The sequence below is a fragment of the Gopherus flavomarginatus genome, chromosome 8, assembly GCF_025201925.1.
Source record: "Gopherus flavomarginatus isolate rGopFla2 chromosome 8, rGopFla2.mat.asm, whole genome shotgun sequence".
Lineage (NCBI taxonomy): Eukaryota > Metazoa > Chordata > Testudines > Testudinidae > Gopherus > Gopherus flavomarginatus.
The window spans coordinates 36,746,547-36,764,861 of record NC_066624.1 but is presented as its reverse complement, the minus strand read 5'-3'; the positions used below and the strand labels follow the sequence as shown (position 1 = coordinate 36,764,861).

General features: G+C 40.2%; 1 protein-coding gene across 8 annotated transcripts in view; it reads right to left on the bottom strand.

The window, feature by feature from the left end:
* The window catches only part of DIAPH2 (diaphanous related formin 2), an 879,031-nt gene that overhangs the window by 643,283 nt on the left and 217,433 nt on the right, over positions 1 to 18,315 (bottom strand). For all 8 annotated transcript variants that reach the window (XM_050965017.1, XM_050965016.1, XM_050965012.1 and 5 more), the window contains 2 exons: positions 14,746 to 15,033; positions 714 to 828 (listed from right to left, as the gene is read on the bottom strand). In XM_050965017.1, the coding sequence (XP_050820974.1) occupies positions 714 to 828; positions 14,746 to 15,033 (403 nt within the window). The remainder of the gene's footprint in view (positions 1 to 713; positions 829 to 14,745; positions 15,034 to 18,315) is intronic.

Genomic DNA, 18,315 nt, shown 5'->3' with positions numbered 1-18,315 from the left:
TCTGCTCTACAACCTTAGCTAACAACCAGTTGGCTTTTAGCTCATGAGGCTCATGCATTTAGTTCCAGAGGCCCTGGGTTCTATCCCGACAACTGGGGTCTGTTGGCATTACACATACACACAAGTTTTCTAACTTTTGTGTTTCTATATCTATATATAGTTTACAAGAAGACTATTGTAGCTTCCCTCTAATTTTAAAGATCTGGTAATGTTGGCAGATTATTCTGAAGTTGTATATCATGAAAATTTCAACAATAAAAAAAGCTGAATTTGGTATTTTCAAATTTCGAGGATAGTGAATTCTCAGTTAAAAATACTACTTAAACAACATCTTGTTTCAATTAGAACATTTCCTATATTGGTATGCATTAGAAATGCAAATGTATCACAATTTTGAAAACAATGAACGATGGCTATTCATATAGTAAGTAATGTACACTGTAATTTTTCTAAATGCAAAAAAAAAAACTTAACTCCAAGAACAATGCAATAAAGCAGTCCATGCCCTACGTAGCTAATAAAATGCATGTTTTAAAATTTTATTTTATGTTACTATGGTAACAGTCTATAACCTACATTCTTTAACATTCCGATCTATAAAATGAATTGCAGTACTACTTTTTTCCATTGAAAATATTTTCTTATACCACAGAGATTTATTAAAACCAAGTTACATTTATAAGTGCTTCAAATTAAGGAAAAAGTATATTTACCTTTCATCTGTGTACCAAAGGTAAGCGCCAGTTTTGCAAACAGATCTGGATTTTCAAATTTATCCTCTCTAACTTTTACCCAAAAGCAGTTTTCCAATATGTCCTGGGGTTCAACCTGAAATGAAAAGCAAAACATTAATTCTTCAAGTTAGTAACTACTCCGACTTCAAATATTCAATCAGTCAATGGGTGATTTTCCTAATGTAAGATTTGGTTTAAACTTAGTAGATATTTTAAAAGCATTTCAACAAGTGAAAAAATGGTGACAATTTTCAAATGTATGCCGTACTCTTGACATCTAACGCCATTTATAGGAACCTGGACAAGGGGTCTGCTTTTCAGAAATGCTGGGCACCACTGAAATCAATGGGACATAAAGATATTAAGCACCTTTGAATTGCAAACTCTAAGGGCTTGTCTTCACAGAGTGTCAGCGCACAGTAGTTGGGTGTCAGGTCAAACAGAATCACACAGGCCAGTTTGTGTGAAACACACTGGTGCGAACTAGAATTTAAACCCAAGTGCTGTACACTGACACAGTGAAGACAAGCCTTAGGACAGAAGGAGACAAGAATAAGGCATTGCCTACACAAACTTGCTTAATATTCTTAAGGACTGATATCCTTTACCTTAAGAGACACAATATATATTTACTTGAAATACATTTTTAAAAGTCACCTTTAAATTCAATGTCTTTTTATCTAGTGTTTGAACAATTTTCCACATTATAAAACAGGAAACATTTAAATTCTAACAGTTTTTTTTTTTAAATTATGGATACGTATTCCAATTTCATAAAGAAGTGAAATCACTGTGACACCACTCACTTAGTCACTATAAATTATCCAATGCTTTTTATGTGCTTGTTTTTAATTTTAGGAGTAGTTAAAGGGTTAAGAGATGATAAATTATTTGTCTGGATAGTGATATGTTCTTGACATTCTCCCCACAAAAAATCATCTGCAGAGCTTCCATTGTCTGTTCCTAACAGCAAAGGACATAATGATATTTAATTACAGCTTGTTTTTCAGCATCAGCTATCTCAACAAAATTTATTTTTAAAAAACTCCTAATTGTTCACTTAAGCATACTTATATATTTTTCAAAGTGAACTGTTATATCTTCTTCAATGCTAAAACACTAAAAACAACCTCCCCCAAACCCGCCCACTTTCTCTCAAAGGGATTTGGGTACCTATCAGTGGTGGATGATTAATTACATTGGAACTGCTAAAAAAGAACCTGAAAACTAGAAATTGTCCAGAAAATAAAGATCCAACCCTCCTTACAATATGTCACTCCTGCTTTGAAGGCATCATTATTAGATGTAAAAAAAGAATAGCCCAGCATTCATATCATTAAGACTTTTTACTCTTAGGAACAGACGATGGAAGCTACACAGAGGTAACATTTTTATTTATTTATTTATTTACTTACTTACTTACTAGGATCAAGAATTTACCACTATCCAGGCAAATGATTTATCAACTCTCAACCCCTGCCCTACCCCTAAGATTAAAAACAAGCATGCAAAAAGAAGTTTACAGGGCCTATGGGTCCTACATTCTTCTCTGTTTTGTGCATACATGGATAAATGTAAGGAGACAGTTATAGGAATTTCATCGTTGGCATTACTGAGCACAACTTTGTTGCAATAATTAGAGCTGCACCTTTGTCCAGCCACGTCAAAAGAAAGACAGAAGGCAATGGATGTGGTTTAATTAGGTTGCAACTTCATTCACCTAAAATATCTGGGAGTATCCACATATTAATTGTACAGTGCAAGTCACCGTTTCCTTAATTGTTCACACTACTGGGGGGAGGTGGAAGGCTGCAATCCTCCCCTCATGTAAGTGCAAAGGGGGTGGAAAAGGAAGGGGATTGGTTCCCCACTGTACCAAACATTAGTAGCCCTGAAACCTCCCTTTCCTAGCTTCCATAAATAATGCTTTCCTCCAAATCCCATTTCTATTCATTTTATATGATCACCATACCCCTTCTATAACAAGGCCTTGGCTACACTGGCGCTTCACAGCGCTGCAACTTTCTCGCTCAGGGGTGTGAAAATACACCCCCCTAAGCGCAGCAAGTTACAGCACTGTAAAGCGCCAGTGTAAACTGTGTCACAGCGCTGGAAGTGTGGCTCCCAGCGCTGTAAGCTAATCCCTATGCGGAGATGGAGTACCTGCAGCGCTGGGAGAGCTCTCCCCCAGAGCTGGCGCCGTGACCACACTCGCACTTCAAAGTGCTGCTGCGGGGAGCGCTCCCGTAGCAGCGCTGTAGAGCTGCAAGTGTTTTCATACCCCAAGTACTTGCACTGGACATCAGCTAGAACATGGTGCTAGTTAGCTTGGCTTCCTCTCTACATACCCCACTGGGTTCCCACATATTTACCAATTCCTTCCCTAATATCAGACAAAAAAATATGCACTGATAATAGTCAAAAAGTCTAACAGTCTGGGATGTATTAACAGGAGTGGCATATGTAAGATAAGAGAGGTAACTGTCGTGCTCTTCTTGGCTCTGGTGAAGACTCAGATGGAGTATAGTTGAGGATGGCACGCTAAGAAACATGTGGACAAACCAGAGAGAGTCCACAGGAGAACAATAAAAAAGGCTTAAAAAACATGATATATGAGGAATGGTTTAAAAATATGGGTATGTTTAGTCTTGAAAAAAAGAACGATGGGGTGTGGGAATCGGTTAATCTTCAAACAGGTAAGGGCTCTAGAAAGAGAAACTGTGAGCAATTCTGTTCTATGTCCACTGAAGGCAGGACAAAAAGCCATCAGCTTAATCTGCAGCAAGGACGATTTAGGTCAAATTTAGGTCCAGGCCCCCACTGGCATGGAATGGCGAACCGTGGGCAGTGGGAGCTGTGATTGGCCAAACCTGCAGGCGCGACAGGTAAACAAACCAGCCTCGCCCGCCAGGGGGCTTACCTTGTCAGGCGGCTTACCTTGTCAGGCCACGTGACAAAGGTTACCGATCCCTGGTTTAAGTCTTAATCCATATGCCCTCCACTCACACAGCATATCAATTTAATGTTTGTTTTCTTCCCCCCCCCACAACTCTGCCCCATGTCTTAATCAGCTGCTTGGCTAGACTATGAGAACAATGAAACAGGAATGCAGGAGCTGTCACACCAGAAAATCTGGTACAGAAGCACAAAATAATTGAAAAAATTGAAAAGTATATATATATTACAAAGAACAAATAGTGCAATATATATATTGCACTATTTGCCCTTTGTAATAATACAAGAACAAGCGGGCAACTCAATGCTAAGTCCACAACTTAAAAGTAGATAACGTACAATACATTTCTTAAACAGCATAAAGGCAACCCATAGGAATTCATGCTGTGAATAAGACAGAGCTCAGCCAAAATAAATTAGATATTTGTATATTTATAAGAATAGCATTTAACATTAACAATGGCTATGGAGGAGGGTGGGAGATATTCTAAAAGATAATTTGACTAACTGGTTAATGGTAACTTCATGAAAAACCTCTGGTTTTGAAAACAATATACTTAGAATTTAATATGGACATAAAAATGCCTATATTTTCTCTGGGTTTACAGCAACAGTAATCTAGCTCTTCAGTTCTCTATGACAGACCATCAAGCACTGACACTGTCACTATTTTGGCATCAGCAACAGGAATTATTGCTTTTATTTCATATAGCTGAGATGAAGCAGGAGAGAACCATATTGTCTGGCTCCACCATTTGGGGGAACAAAGGCATCAAGATTTCTAAATTAAATGTAATTTAAGATTAAACATATTTTAGATCACCAGATGCAGGCTACAATACTTCGATCCAACTCATTTTTCAGTCTATCACAAGTTTAGTTAAAACAATCATGTGAGGGAAAGTCAAGAAGTCTAATGACAGCACAGCATGTAAGGGATAGGATTCAAGTACTAAACTTCATTCTGAATTTCCTGGAATGAGAGCATTGCTAAATTAGTGCGTTCCTGGGAAGACTGAAAGTGTTGCAAAACTCTTTTTAGTAACCTCATATAGCCAGCCCAGGAATTATAAGGATTCACAAGGGGGGGGGGAGAGAGGGGAGAGATAGCTCAGTGGTTTGAACATTGGCCTGCTAAACCCAGGGTTGTGATTTCAATCCTTGAGGGGGCCATTTAGAGAACTGGGTTTAAAAAAAAAAAAAAAAAAAAAAAAAGTCTACGAATGTGCCCTGCTTTGAGCAGGGGTTTGGACTAGATGATCTCCTGAGGTCCCTTCCAACCCTGATATTCTATGAAAATATAACAAGACATCTGGATGATTTGGCACTCTGTAAACAGAGAAAATAGATCTATCTGAAACAGCAATATTAGCCTCCTCAATACAGAAGCTTAAACGGGAAGAATAAAGTGGTAAAAAGGAGGAATCCAGAAAGCACCTCTTTGTAGTAAAGATGGGAATGACCACAACCATTTGTACTCTCACACAGACATTAATTTATTTAAATATAAAAGTATAGAAGGGGTGAGAAAAGGGAACACTGTAAGAAAGGCCCAAATGTAAAAGTCACTGAGTAACAAAAACAAAATTGAAAAGAAGGCTAACTTTTTATTTGGAGCTTGATTCCTTTTTAAATATTTTAGTTTAAAGGTCAGTTTTTTAACTCCTTTTTCATTTATTTTGTATACGGTACATATATTTCAGAATAACTGTTAACAGCTCCAAGCATTCTATGTCTTCTGGCAAAACACTGACGATGGTAAATAATATAAACTTATTCTCATGGTAAATTATATAAATTCATAATATATATATTTCAACTCAGAGGTTTTAAAGTACTGTATAGTACTGTATAGCTGTATCATCCTACCTTTTTATTTTTTAAACCTTAATGAAGTGGTTCCCAAACTTTAACAACCTGTGAACTCCTTTCACTAAAATGTCAAGTCTCGCGAACCCTCTCCTAAAAATGAACATTTCCAGGGATCTTCTCCTTTACCTGAGTATAAATTATAAAAACAGTGATCTTGGAAATTTAAATTTGTTTTTATGACATGAAATATTACACACTATTTATTATTATTACTTATTACAATATTTTTATTACATTGTGAAAACGGCAACACTCTTCCAAGATCTCACTTTCGTAGCCTGTCCCACTTTGAATAAGCCTGTTATAAGCCAAAGCTCCTATGTTTCATCAAGGAGTATCAGATGTGAAACCAGTATAAAGGTATTTAAGAAGTCAACTTAAAGAGTTCCTCCTACACAAGCATTCAGGTCTTGAGCAGTCCAGGCAAACAACGCATGTTACAACAAAGCTTAAACTTGTTCTTCATAATAATTTTAAAAACAATACTAGTTGCCTATTTAATTTTAAAAACAGCAAAAAATATCCACTTCCCTTTCCATTTCTTATAAGGATTCTTGAAGTTTAAATCTCCTCAGTGCGATAGATATGCTTGCTTTGATCTGCTTAGCTCCTGAAAGTCCAGGGGCTTTGGGCTGCTGGCCCCATGGTGCCCAGGGTCCCTAGGGACAGTTCTGTTCACCATTAGGGATTTTTTTCTCAAGAACCCCCTGTAATATTTCACGAACCTCCTGTCATAACTTAGTCCCAGATTTGGACCTTAGCGTCCAAAATATGGGGGTTAGCATGAAAACCTCCAAGCTTAGTTACCAGCTTGGACCTGGTACTTGCTGCCACCACCCAAAAAATTAGAGTGTTTTGGGGCACTCTGGTCCCCCTGAAAAACCTTCCCTGGGGACCCCAAGACCCAAATCCCTTGAGTCTCACAACAAAGGGAAATAATCCTTTTTCCCTTCCCCCCTCCAGGTGCTCCTGGAGAGATACACAGACACAAGCTCTGTGAATCCAAACAGAGTGACTCCCCCTCTGTTCCCAGTCCTGGAAACAAAAGCACTTTCCTCTTCACCCAGAGGGAATGCAAAATCAGGCTAGCAAATCCAACACACACAGATCTCCCCCTGATTTCTTCCTCCCACCAATTCCCTGGTGAGTACAGACTCAATTTCCCTGAAATTTCCCAGAAAAGAAAACTCCAACAGGTCTCAAAAAGAAAGCTTTATATAAAAAGAAAGAAAAAATACATACAAATGGTCTCTCTGTATTAAGGTGACAAAATACAGGGTCAATTGCTTAAAAGAATATTGAATAAACAGCCTTATTCAAAAAGAATACAAATCAAAGCACTCCAGCACTTATATTCATGCAAATACCAAAGAAAAGAAACCATATAACTTACTATCTGATCTCTTTGTCCTTACACTTAGAAACAGAAGATTAGAAAGCAGAAACTACTTCTCCAAAGCTCAGAGAAAGCAGGCAGACAGAAAACAAAGACCTCAGACAAAAAATTCCCTCCACCCAAAGTTGAAAAAATCCAGTTTCCTGATTGGTCCTCTGGTCAGGTGCTTCAGGTGAAAGAGACATTAACCCTTAGCTATCTGTTTATGACACCTCCAGGGGTTCACAAACCCCAGTTTGAGAACCACTGCCTTAATGGAACTTGACACAGAACTTAAAGTATCACAATGATCTGCAAATGAGAAGACAGTGCTACAATGGGCCCAATTTGGTCCTCCTTCCAGAAGAAGGAAATAATGTCATTTCACAACATCCCAGATTTCTTTGTAGTCTTTGTAGTTTTAATCTTACTTTGCAGTCTGAAACATTCTTGAGATCACATATTCAGCCGATTAACTCCATGTGTGGAGGCTCCAGGTCTAGTTTTGCCCCGAGGGGCAATAGAGAAATACCTTAGGAGGGTCCTAATTCAGGAAGGTATTGAATAAACGTGGACTATTGGCATTTCACAGATTAAGAAATGAGGCATTCTGATTAAGTAACTAGATTATGGTCACAGAGGAAATCTCTGGCAGAAATTAACCAAGATCTCTTTAGTCCCAGACAAGTGCTATAACCCCAAGACCACCTAGACGGTATAGGCGTGTAACTGCAGATGTATTCTCACTGTATCTCACCACACAGAGGAAGCAATTTGAGAGCTAGGTTGGAGATGTGACTATTTGTCTCCCCATCACTTATGTGTGACGGGGAATGCATCCAGAAAGGAACACTTTTGGTTAACCACTGATGTGTTCTATTTCGGGGCTGCTTTTGTAGACTGATAGATTTGTGACAGTAGGTCACTGTTACATATCATACTTGCATATTGCTATTGAACTATTTAGTAAAGAACATTACTGTCCAGTTAAAATTGTCCTTATAATCTTCTTCATTCTCCAACAGTTAGTTCTGACGACCCAGGCCCCATTGTGCACCGCTGGCTATACTGTCACAGCTCACTGTACCTTTCATGTGCTGAAACACTGTCTGCTCTCATTCAAATGCACAGTATTGTTAAGTAGAAAAGGGGAATGCAATGCCCACACCTAATCCATTTTAATGCCTGCAGAATCTTCAGCACTTTTTTCTAGATGAGGGGTAGGGGGACGGGTGTGATGGCCTGCCTCCAGAGATCAGCACTGACTATGCAACTGCTTTTACTCCCAAAAAACAACCCAGAAGTAATTTAGAGAGCATGCATACATTCTACTGTTTGGTTAGATGAATGTTTATACCTCCAGCTGCAAACAAATTTTCAATCTCAACTCTATTTTTCACAATGTACATCCTCCAACTCAATACCTTTTCATAACTTCTTCTATTAGAATCTCAACAAGTATGATGTGGACTAATGATGATCATCCCACTATACACCAAGAGAGATGTAATTTTGAGAGTATTGTTATGGTGCATATGACAGCATTCCCAGTACACAAAACTACATGAGATTTTATGCACGTACTCTAAGCACTCTGTAGACCTAAGAAGCTTGCTAAAAGCATTCAAACACTGATTTTTGAAAAGTCCACAGAATGAATTACATCTACTCTAAAAGGCTTACACAACCATTCTTTCCCTGTTTGTTTCTTATTTGCTCTTCATCGTTATACTTATAATGAAGGTGAATTACACCTCTATGTTATTAGGTAATGATTTAATTTGTAGATAAAATTAACAAGCTGTTCTTGAATGTTCCACCATCCAAATAACAAAATATAAAAGATTTTATTTATCTAAACATTATTACTATATCTAAAATTGAAGTGATTTGTATTATACTTAAGGCCCTACTTAATTTGCAAGATTGAAGAAACTGAAGATCACACAATAGTGGGCTTCCATTGCAATTTTGGTGGCCCCGCATACAATAAAGAACAGAAGTTTTCTAACACTATAGCTTTTACAACATATTTGATACACTGTGCAACTGCCAGAAGTAACATAAATATCTTTTTTAGAGAAATGGTTTATCTTTCACAGTGACAGATATGGGACAAGTGTCGTTAAAGGGTGTTTTGTGCAATTGACCACAGGCAACACAAATAAAAGTTATGCAAAACAAATTTTAGCCAAGTATTCTACCACATTCACGACGGGTGGCACAAACATATAAGCAATCTAAAAATAGAATACAATTCTGCTAATTTTCTTTAACCACATATACCTTAACAATGCATAATAAAACCACAGAGCATCCAGGAAGTTTCCATGTAAATGACAAGAAGTTGATTTTAAAATTATACTGTCACATGATGACTCGCCCCTTTAGAGAGATGGGGCCAGTCACACTTGCACCTTAATTAGTTAGCTGCTTCCCAGTCTGAGGTAGCAGGACTAAGGAGGGTCAGGTGACAGATTAATGGACATCTGGGCCTTACAAAAGGACTAGTGAGATCCATCTGGAGCAAGAACCCATAGGGACTGCATAGGCTCCTGTGGGAAGCCCCAAAATAGGGCTCTGTACCAGTACAGGGAAAGGCAAAGCACAGATCCAGCAAGGGTCTGAAAACGATAAGTCAGGGGAACAAGCCTAAGGGCCAAGTCCTCTATATCAGACTCTCAAAAGTAGCTCATTAAGGGGCTGGGAACAGAGCCGAGAGGACAGGCTGAACACAAGTGAAGAGCAGAAGAAACTTTTTGTTTGTTTGTGACATTTTACTTGGAGTTTTGTTACCCTGAAAGAGGTTTAGAACCTGGACAGAGGACTAAACCACAGTGCCAGCACAGGCTGGTGACTGGAAAATTGAGGAAAGCAACCTCAGGGAGGGAAATTTGAGGTAGTGAAGGCCATCTCCACACTACACAACCAATGGGTGGGGGGGAGGGAGGTAAGGATAGGATGCCACTATAGGGCAGCTACATCCCACAACAGATTCTCTGTAGTGAGATTGTCATAACATTTTTCCCAGATCTGGACCTTAGCGTCCAAAATATGGGTGTTAGCATGAAAACCTGCAAGCTTAGTTACCAGCTTGGACCTGGTAAAGTTGCCACCAGCCAGGGATTATACAGTGCCTAGCTCACTGTGGTCTCCCCAAAACCTTCCCTGCGGGACCCCCAGACTCAGATTTCTTGAGTCTCACAACAAAGGGGAATAAACCATTTCCCTTCCCCCCTCCGGGTGTTCCCTCCCTGGGTTCCTGGAGAGATATACAGAAGCAAGCTCCGTAAATCTAAACAGAGGGACTCCAGCCTCCCTGTTTCCAGTCCTGGAAACACAAGTACTTCTCCCCTCACCCAGAGGGTATGCAAAGTCAGGTTAGTAAATCTAACACAAAGAGATTTTCCCCCTGACTTCTTCCTTCCACCAATTTCCTGGTGAGCTGCAGACTCAATTCCCTGGAGTCCCCACTAAAGAAAAACTTCAACAGCTCTTAAAAAGAAAGCTTTATATAAAAAGAAAGAAAAAATACATACAAATGGTCTCTCTGTATTAAGGTGATAAAAATACATGTCATTTGCTTAAAAGAAAAAAATGAATAAACAGCCTTATCCAAAAAGAATACAATTTAACACATTCCAGCAACCACACACATGTAAATACAAAAGAAAACAATATAAACCTATATACGAAAGACAGTACGTACTGCTTTTCTCTGGGTGTCTTTTTTGGGAAAGGACCCAGAACATCCACAGCTACTTGCTGAAATGGGACCTCAATTATGGGGAGTGGCTGGAGAGGGGCCTTGACCTGGTCTTGGGGTTTTCCCACTTGTTGGCATACCTCACAAGACCGGACATACTTGGCAACGTTCTTGCCCATCCCCTCCCAGTGGAAGGACTTCCCCAACCGGTCCTTGGTTCTGTTCACCCCAGCATGGCCACTGGGATGATCATGGGCTAAGCTTAAGAGCTTCCCCCAGTACTTAGTTGGAACCACCAACTGTTTTTGCGGCTGCCATTCTTCCCGGTGTCCACCAGAAAGAATCTTCTTGTATAAAAGTTCTTGGTCTATAACAAACTAGGATCGATTAGAAGAGCTGAGAGGCGGTGGGGTGCTTCGTGCCGCCACCCAAGCTTTTTGAAGGCTGTCATCTGCTTCCTGCTCAGTCTGGAACTGTTCCCTTGAGGCTGGGGTCACCAGTTCTTTCTCAGACTGTGGACTTGGGATTGGTCCCTCTGGAAGCGATGTAGGTGATGGGGTTGTTTCCGTTGCGGGTGAACCGCTCTCCGCTGGTGCACCTGAGGGTATTTCAGGCTCTGGCTGAGCCTTTTGGGTATGGCTGTCTGTTGCTTTTGCCAGTTTTTGCTCGCTGGCGCCCTCTGGCGTTGAGTTTGAAGATGTGGTTGCACTTGCTGGTATTGGTTGCTGTTTCAGTTCTGGGCCTGGGACTGGAGGTGCTGCGGCTCTTTCAGTGGTTGGCATGGAATCCGGGTCCACTACCTCTGTCTGGGTCTCTGGTAACACAGACGGGGCCCTTGTGGACGGTTCAGGAACAGGAATGGGTCTGGAAGCTTGCCTGGTTTGGCTGCGTGTAACCATTCCCACTCTCTTGGCCCGCTTCACCTGGTTGGCCAAGTCTTCCCCCAGTAGCATGGGGATGGAATAATTGTCATAGACTGCAAAAGTCCACATTTCTGACCAGCCTTTGTACTGGACAGGCAGTTTAACTGTAGGCAAGGCTACAGCTTGTGACATGAAGGGGTAAATTGTCACCTGCGCCTTTGGGTTGATGAATTTGGGGTCTACGAAGGATTGGTGGATAGCTGACACTTGTGCCCCAGTGTCTTTCCACGCAGTAACCTTCTTTCCGCCCACTCTCAAATTTTCCCTTTGCTCCAAGGATATTTGAGAGGCATCTGGGCCTGGGGATCTTTGGTGTGAGGGTGGTGTAATGACTTGCACTCGGTTGGCGTTCTTTGGGCAGTTGGCCTTGATATGTCCCAGTTCATTACACTTGAAGCATCTTCCAACTGACAGGTCACTGGGTCGAGGTGGGTTACTGGAGACTGGTGAGGTGGAAGAATAGTGTGTCTGTGGCTTTCCTTGGGTTGTAGGTGGGGTCTTTGGTTGTCCTCAGTTGTAGGGTTTATTGTCGGTGTGCCCTCTGGGGTATTCGTTCCCCTTGACAGTAGCTTTCTTACTTTCTGCCACTTCCATCCATCTGGTTCCAATCTTCCCCGCCTCGGTGAGATTTTTGGGTTTTCCATCTTGTATGTACCGTGTTATGTCCTCAGGAACACCATCCAAGAACTGCTCCATTTGTATGAGGAGGTGCAGTTCTTCCAAGGATTTCACATTGTGTCCTGATATCCAGGCCTCATAATTTTTCCCAACGTAGTAGGCGTGTTTGGGAAATGACACATCTGGTTTCCACTTTTGGGTTCTGAAGCGCCGACGGGCATGATCCAGGGTTATCTCCATTCTGTATCTGGCCTTGGTTTGAAAAAGTTTATAGTCGTTCATTTTCTCCCTAGGCATTTCAGCCGCCACCTCTGCTAAAGGTCCACTGAGCTGTGGCCTCAATTTTACCATGTACTGGTCTTCAGGGATGCTGTACCCAAGACAGGCCCTTTCAAAATTTTCTAAGGCGGCCTCGGTGTCATCACCTGCCTTGTAGGTGGGAAATTTCCTGTGCTGTGGAACAATCATTGGTGCAGGGTTGTAAGGATTGGCTGTGTTTTGCTTAGCCTTTTCTAATTCCATGGCCTGTCGGTGGGCTTCCCTCTGGAGTTCCAGCTGTTTTTGGTGGTTTGCATCTTTGGCTGCTTGCTCTCTTTTGTAGGCTGGCTCTCTTTCTCTTAGCTCCATCTCTTGTAGTTTTTTTTCCATATCTCACCTGTGCTCGGCGTCTTTGATTTGTCCTTCGGCCTGCATTTTTGCCTTAGAAGGCATGGTTCCTGTTTTCTTGTGTTGGGGTGCCCTTCGGTGTTTACTGCCTGAACTGCAGGCTCTCTGTTGCCTCCTGGGTCTGCCTAGCAACAGTGCCTTTTTCCCTTTCTTCCTCTAGCTAATCTTTTAAATGTAAAGTAAACCAGAAAAACCACTTTATTTGCATGTGTATTGTGCTGGTGTTTGACTCACAATCGGAGTGCTATTGTCTGACAAAAGACCCTTAATAGTTTCTTAATGGTTCTTTGCTTAATATGCAAGCCAAAAACTGCAAGAGAGAGCGGAAAAAAAAATTCTCTCTGGTTCCTTTTAAAACCAAACCCTCTCTGCTTAAAAGCCCCTAGCAGAGAAAAGAAAAATATAATATTCCTACTGGCTTCTGGATTCTATCTATCGCATAACGCTGCCACTCATGTCATAACATTTTTCCCAGATCTGGACCTTAGCGTCCAAAATATGGGTGTTAGCATAAAAACCTCCAAGCTTAGTTACCAGCTTGGACCTGGTAAAGTTGCCACCAGCCAGGGATTATACAGTGCCTAGCTCACTGTGGTCTCCCCAAAACCTTCCCTGCGAGACCCCCAGACTCAGATTTCTTGAGTCTCACAACAAAGGGGAATAAACCATTTCCCTTCCCCCCTCCGGGTGTTCCCTCCCTGGGTTCCTGGAGAGAGATACAGAAGCAAGCTCCGTAAATCTAAACAGAGGGACTCCACTCTCCCTGTTTCCAGTCCTGGAAACACAAGTACTTCCCCCTTCACCCAGAGGGTATGCAAAGTCAGGTTAGTAAATCTAACACAAAGAGATTTTCCCCCTGACTTCTTCCTTCCACCAATTTCCTGGTGAGCTGCAGACTCAGTTCCCTGGAGTCCCCACTAAAGAAAAACTTCAACAGCTCTTAAAAAGAAAGCTTTATATAAAAAGAAAGAAAAAATACATAAAAATGGTCTCTCTGTATTAAGGTGACAAATACAGGGTCATTTGCTTAAAAGAAAAAAATAAACAAACAGCCTTATCCAAATAGAATACAATTTAACATAATCTAGCAACTACACACATGTAAATACAAAAGAAAACAATATAAACCTATTGTTGTTTTACTATTCTTGTACTTACAACTTGGAAACAAAAGATTAGAAAGCCAGGAGATAGAAAGATCACTCTCAGAGCCGAGAGGGTCAGACCCAAGACAAAGAACAAAGAACTCACACACAAACTTCCCTCCACCCAGATCTGAAAAAGTCTTGTTTCCTGATTGGTCCTCCGGTCAGGTGTTTCAGGTTACTGGTGTTACCCCTTTACAGGTAAAAAAAAATATTAACCCTTAGCTATCTGTTTAAAACAGAGATTGTTTAAAAATCCTGCCCGTGAGATAGAAAATAATGGAAGTATAAGCTTGTATACATCCTTGACACAAAAAATATTAAAGTCTGTTTCTTCTAATATTAAACATTAAAGGTTGTTTCTTCTAAATTTCAAGAAAATTCTCAAGCGAACTTTTTAAAAAGATGAATGGATGATGACTTAAAGCTACTTATGTTCTGAGATTACTGAAAGACAAACTCTGGAAAATAGCACACAGCCAAAGCAACCAAATATTTAGACTATCATCTGAAGAAGGGGAGGATTAACCCGCAACGTGCTGGAGCTACAATCCACTTTCCCAAAACTGCATCATCCCCAAACCATGCCTCCCACAGACAGCCTTGTTTTAACCCCTGGTCACAGCATGAACAGATGGAATTCTCAGAGGGTTTGTTGTTGGTTTTTGGTTTTTTTGTGTTGTCTCCACAAATTTCACCCTCTTTTCTCTCAAAGGCCTACCCCACAATAAGGAGAAAAATACTTAGATACCTTTGACCAATTGATTCTCTTCATAGAGACCTCAGGTTTATACTTCTTCTTTTCCTTCATTCCATAAGGCAGGGATGCTGGAGCTCCTGGAGGAGGAGGTATGCCCCCAAGAGGCGGCGGTAGTGGAGGGCCACCAAACAGAGGCGGTGGTGGAGGTACGCCTCCCCCAGGCAAAGGAGGTGGAGGTGGAGGTGGAGGTGGGATTACACCAGGTAAGGGAGGTGGTGGCGGTGGAGGTGATGAAGGAGGAGCCCCTGATGTAGGCTGACCAGCTGACAGTAATGAACCCTGAAATTTAAGGATGAAGTTATTTATTTATTTTAATTTTGAAAAAAAGCTTTGATAAATAAACTGACCTGGCTATTTCTATGTTATATCTATCTCTATTTCAGGGTAACAAACAGCATTTCTCAGATATCTACAAGTACTCAGAAAAAATTGTTTTTAAAACCTACCGTACTTATGACAAGTAACTTTTACAATTTGTACTTTAAAGTATAAGCATTTCCCGGCCCTACTGATGTCTAAGATGACCATATTTTCTCCCTATACTTAGTAGGGTTTCACATGAATCATTGACAAATAATGACATTAACTGGCTTCCGCTATATCAACAAAAATGCTAGGTTACCTACCTTAGTAAACAGTTGCTGCATATTACACCACTACAGATTGCCTGCAATGAAACAGCCCTTGTAGCTAACATTTAAAGGAGTATCTTACCATCTTCACTATCATCATGATTATATAAATATTTCCCCCCTAAATCAGATAATCTAGGCATTCCAGGATGCCAAATAAGCAAAAATCAGCATTAATACTTACTAACACTAACCAGGTAGGGGGAGAGTTTCAAAGACAAAGGATACTCAGGCACCACATTCCCATTTAAAATGTGCCTCTTATTCCAACACTTCTCTTACGCAAGTCTCCCCTTCCCTCCCTCAACCATTTTGCATTTGTCCAGGATCAAACAACAAGTCACTAGGAGCGTCAGACTTAGAATTCAGAAACACATGTTTGCCAACCTTTTCATAGTGGGTATAACTTTCAGATATTAAGATAAATTGTTTAAAAGGAGGGGATCCCAATCGATAGTAGGGACAAATAAAGAAATGAAGTCCTTGAAATGAATCAAACTTTAGTCCAGTCCCCTGCACTCAAGACAACAAGAAGCTGAAGAATCAAAAGTGTGACCAACGCTCAGACCAGCTGTGCGAAAAGCTCTTGCCCCCATCCCAGGGTTAAGAGGATAACAAGAAGTGGTGCGATTTCATTTCAGAGATATTTCCCCTTCTTTAATGTAAGCAACCGCAGATTATCTTGCTAAGTTTATACTCTCCAGTGCGATGTCAAGTATTTTAACAATCTAAACATCTGCAAGTAATTAGTGTATCCACTCAGATATTTTTAAAATGCTAGTAATTCAGGAATTACAAAAATTCTGATCCTAAAGTTATCAGTAATGTAATATTTTCATCTGATCTAGCATGTTTCAAGGTGCAAGCAACGTTTTATTTTGTCCTCTGGTTTTTAAGCACTGCATAAAACATTTCTGTGCAACACTGATGATCACAGTTGATTCTCATGAAACCTCAAGTCTAATATGTCAATATTTGGAAAGCCATGTATACATGCAATAAATTGACATGATAGAAAAAATGTACTCTGGATTATCAGCATCTGAGTGAGACCCTTATCTACAGAGCAAACCATTTGCTGTAATGAAGATTTGATGTGGCAGTTTGTGAGGAAGGATTATGGCTGATGAATGAAATCTGTGTAATACTAGCTTTAGCATGAAATCCTTTCTCTGTAACTTGACTGATAGCAAATATACTACTTTTATGGTTCCATGGACATAATAAATCAAGTTATGACACATACTAATACAAGAATAAAAGTATGTATACTTTAATTCTGACAAGATGAAATATGTGCTGTGTATGAATATATTGTAATAAGTATTTCCTTCAGCACAGAGATTTTGACCACTTTCGGTGATTAAAGGTCCAATGACACTTGCGCAAAGGAAGAGATGTTCAACCAATTAAGTTGCCCAAATTCAATTTGGGTAATTACATTCTGCTTTCCAAAATTCCACTCTGAAGTTACAAATGGAAAAACATGTTCCGATGTATAAAACATGCCTTTTGTGTACAGAACTGGATCCATAACATTTCTGCAGAATCAAGACTAGGTATATTAAATTTAAATGACTCAATCATCTGTTTATAAATAAAAGGAATTAATCCAGATTATAACTAAATATACACCAACATCCAGCAAACAGCAAAAATGTTATATTTATGACATACAAAATATATCGTCAGTGAAAACCTCAAATTACTGTATAGCAGAATATTAGTACAGACAAACAGCATCAATTTTACCTAAAAGATGTTGTCACAACTAAACAGATTCCATCTAATTTCAGAGATGATATACAGTTAAACTAAAGTAACAGTTACTCATAGCTCAGGGAGTGACTATGAATTAAGTTTTATACCACAGTGAGCTTTCAATGTCAAACAAGAAGCACCCTCAAGATTTCATTTAAAGTTGATTAAGTATATGGAATCCACAAAAAATACACTTACCAGATTAAAAATTTTATTAAAACTAATGTTAAAAAATATTATATTGTACATAGGTTGGGGAAAGTGTGCCTGTATATCTGGGTATAGTGCTTAGATTATCCACGTATATAAAGTTGTTTTTTTTAAACGTTATATGCTACATAGAGTACATAATCAGCAATAATCCAAATTTAGGTGGATGGATTTAACAATACAGTTTAGAAATTAGAATCCAAATATACAAGTAAATCACTCATGAAAAGTTGTACAGAGATTTGGTTGTGGAAAGCAAAACATATCAATGGATGGAGACTGTCCCTCCGTAATTTGAGAATTAGATTGTATTTCCTAAATGGACAACCAATCCATGAGAAAAGTATTTATTATTTTCCTGACTGCGCTTCTCATCGGCACTCCAGCTCATCCCTTCTGGTATTGCCGATGTCCAGTGATGTGTTCTATATAGATGTCTTTCGACCACCTGATGCCTTCCAACACCATGAGTTGCCACATCAGCCGAGTGTAGAGTTCTCTCAGCACTCACTTGTTATTGGGGTCCCATGCACCAAAGGCTCTGACCATCAGTGCGTGTGTCTGGACCTGGTAACCCTTAGTTTTCAAGATTTCGGCTAGAGGGGCATATTTCTCTACTTTTCAAGCTCCGGCATCATTGAAGGCTGAGGTCCTGTTCTCGAATGGCACTGTGACATCCACCATGATGATCTTCTTCCGGTCCTCATTGGTTATGACGATGTCTGGTCGCAGTTGGCTTTCGGTACCGGGAATGGTGGAGTTCACGGAGACCTTCCCTATGGGTGGTGGGATAGCTCTGACAAGGCCATCTTGGATGGTGTTATGTCGCAACTGCCAAGCTCTCGAATGGGGCCTGCAGCTACACGAGATGTGGAGTAGCATCTCGTTGGCATAGCCGCACTTCCTGCATCACTTGTTCCAATTCCTATGGTGCACGGCCCCATTCAGTGGGACGCAG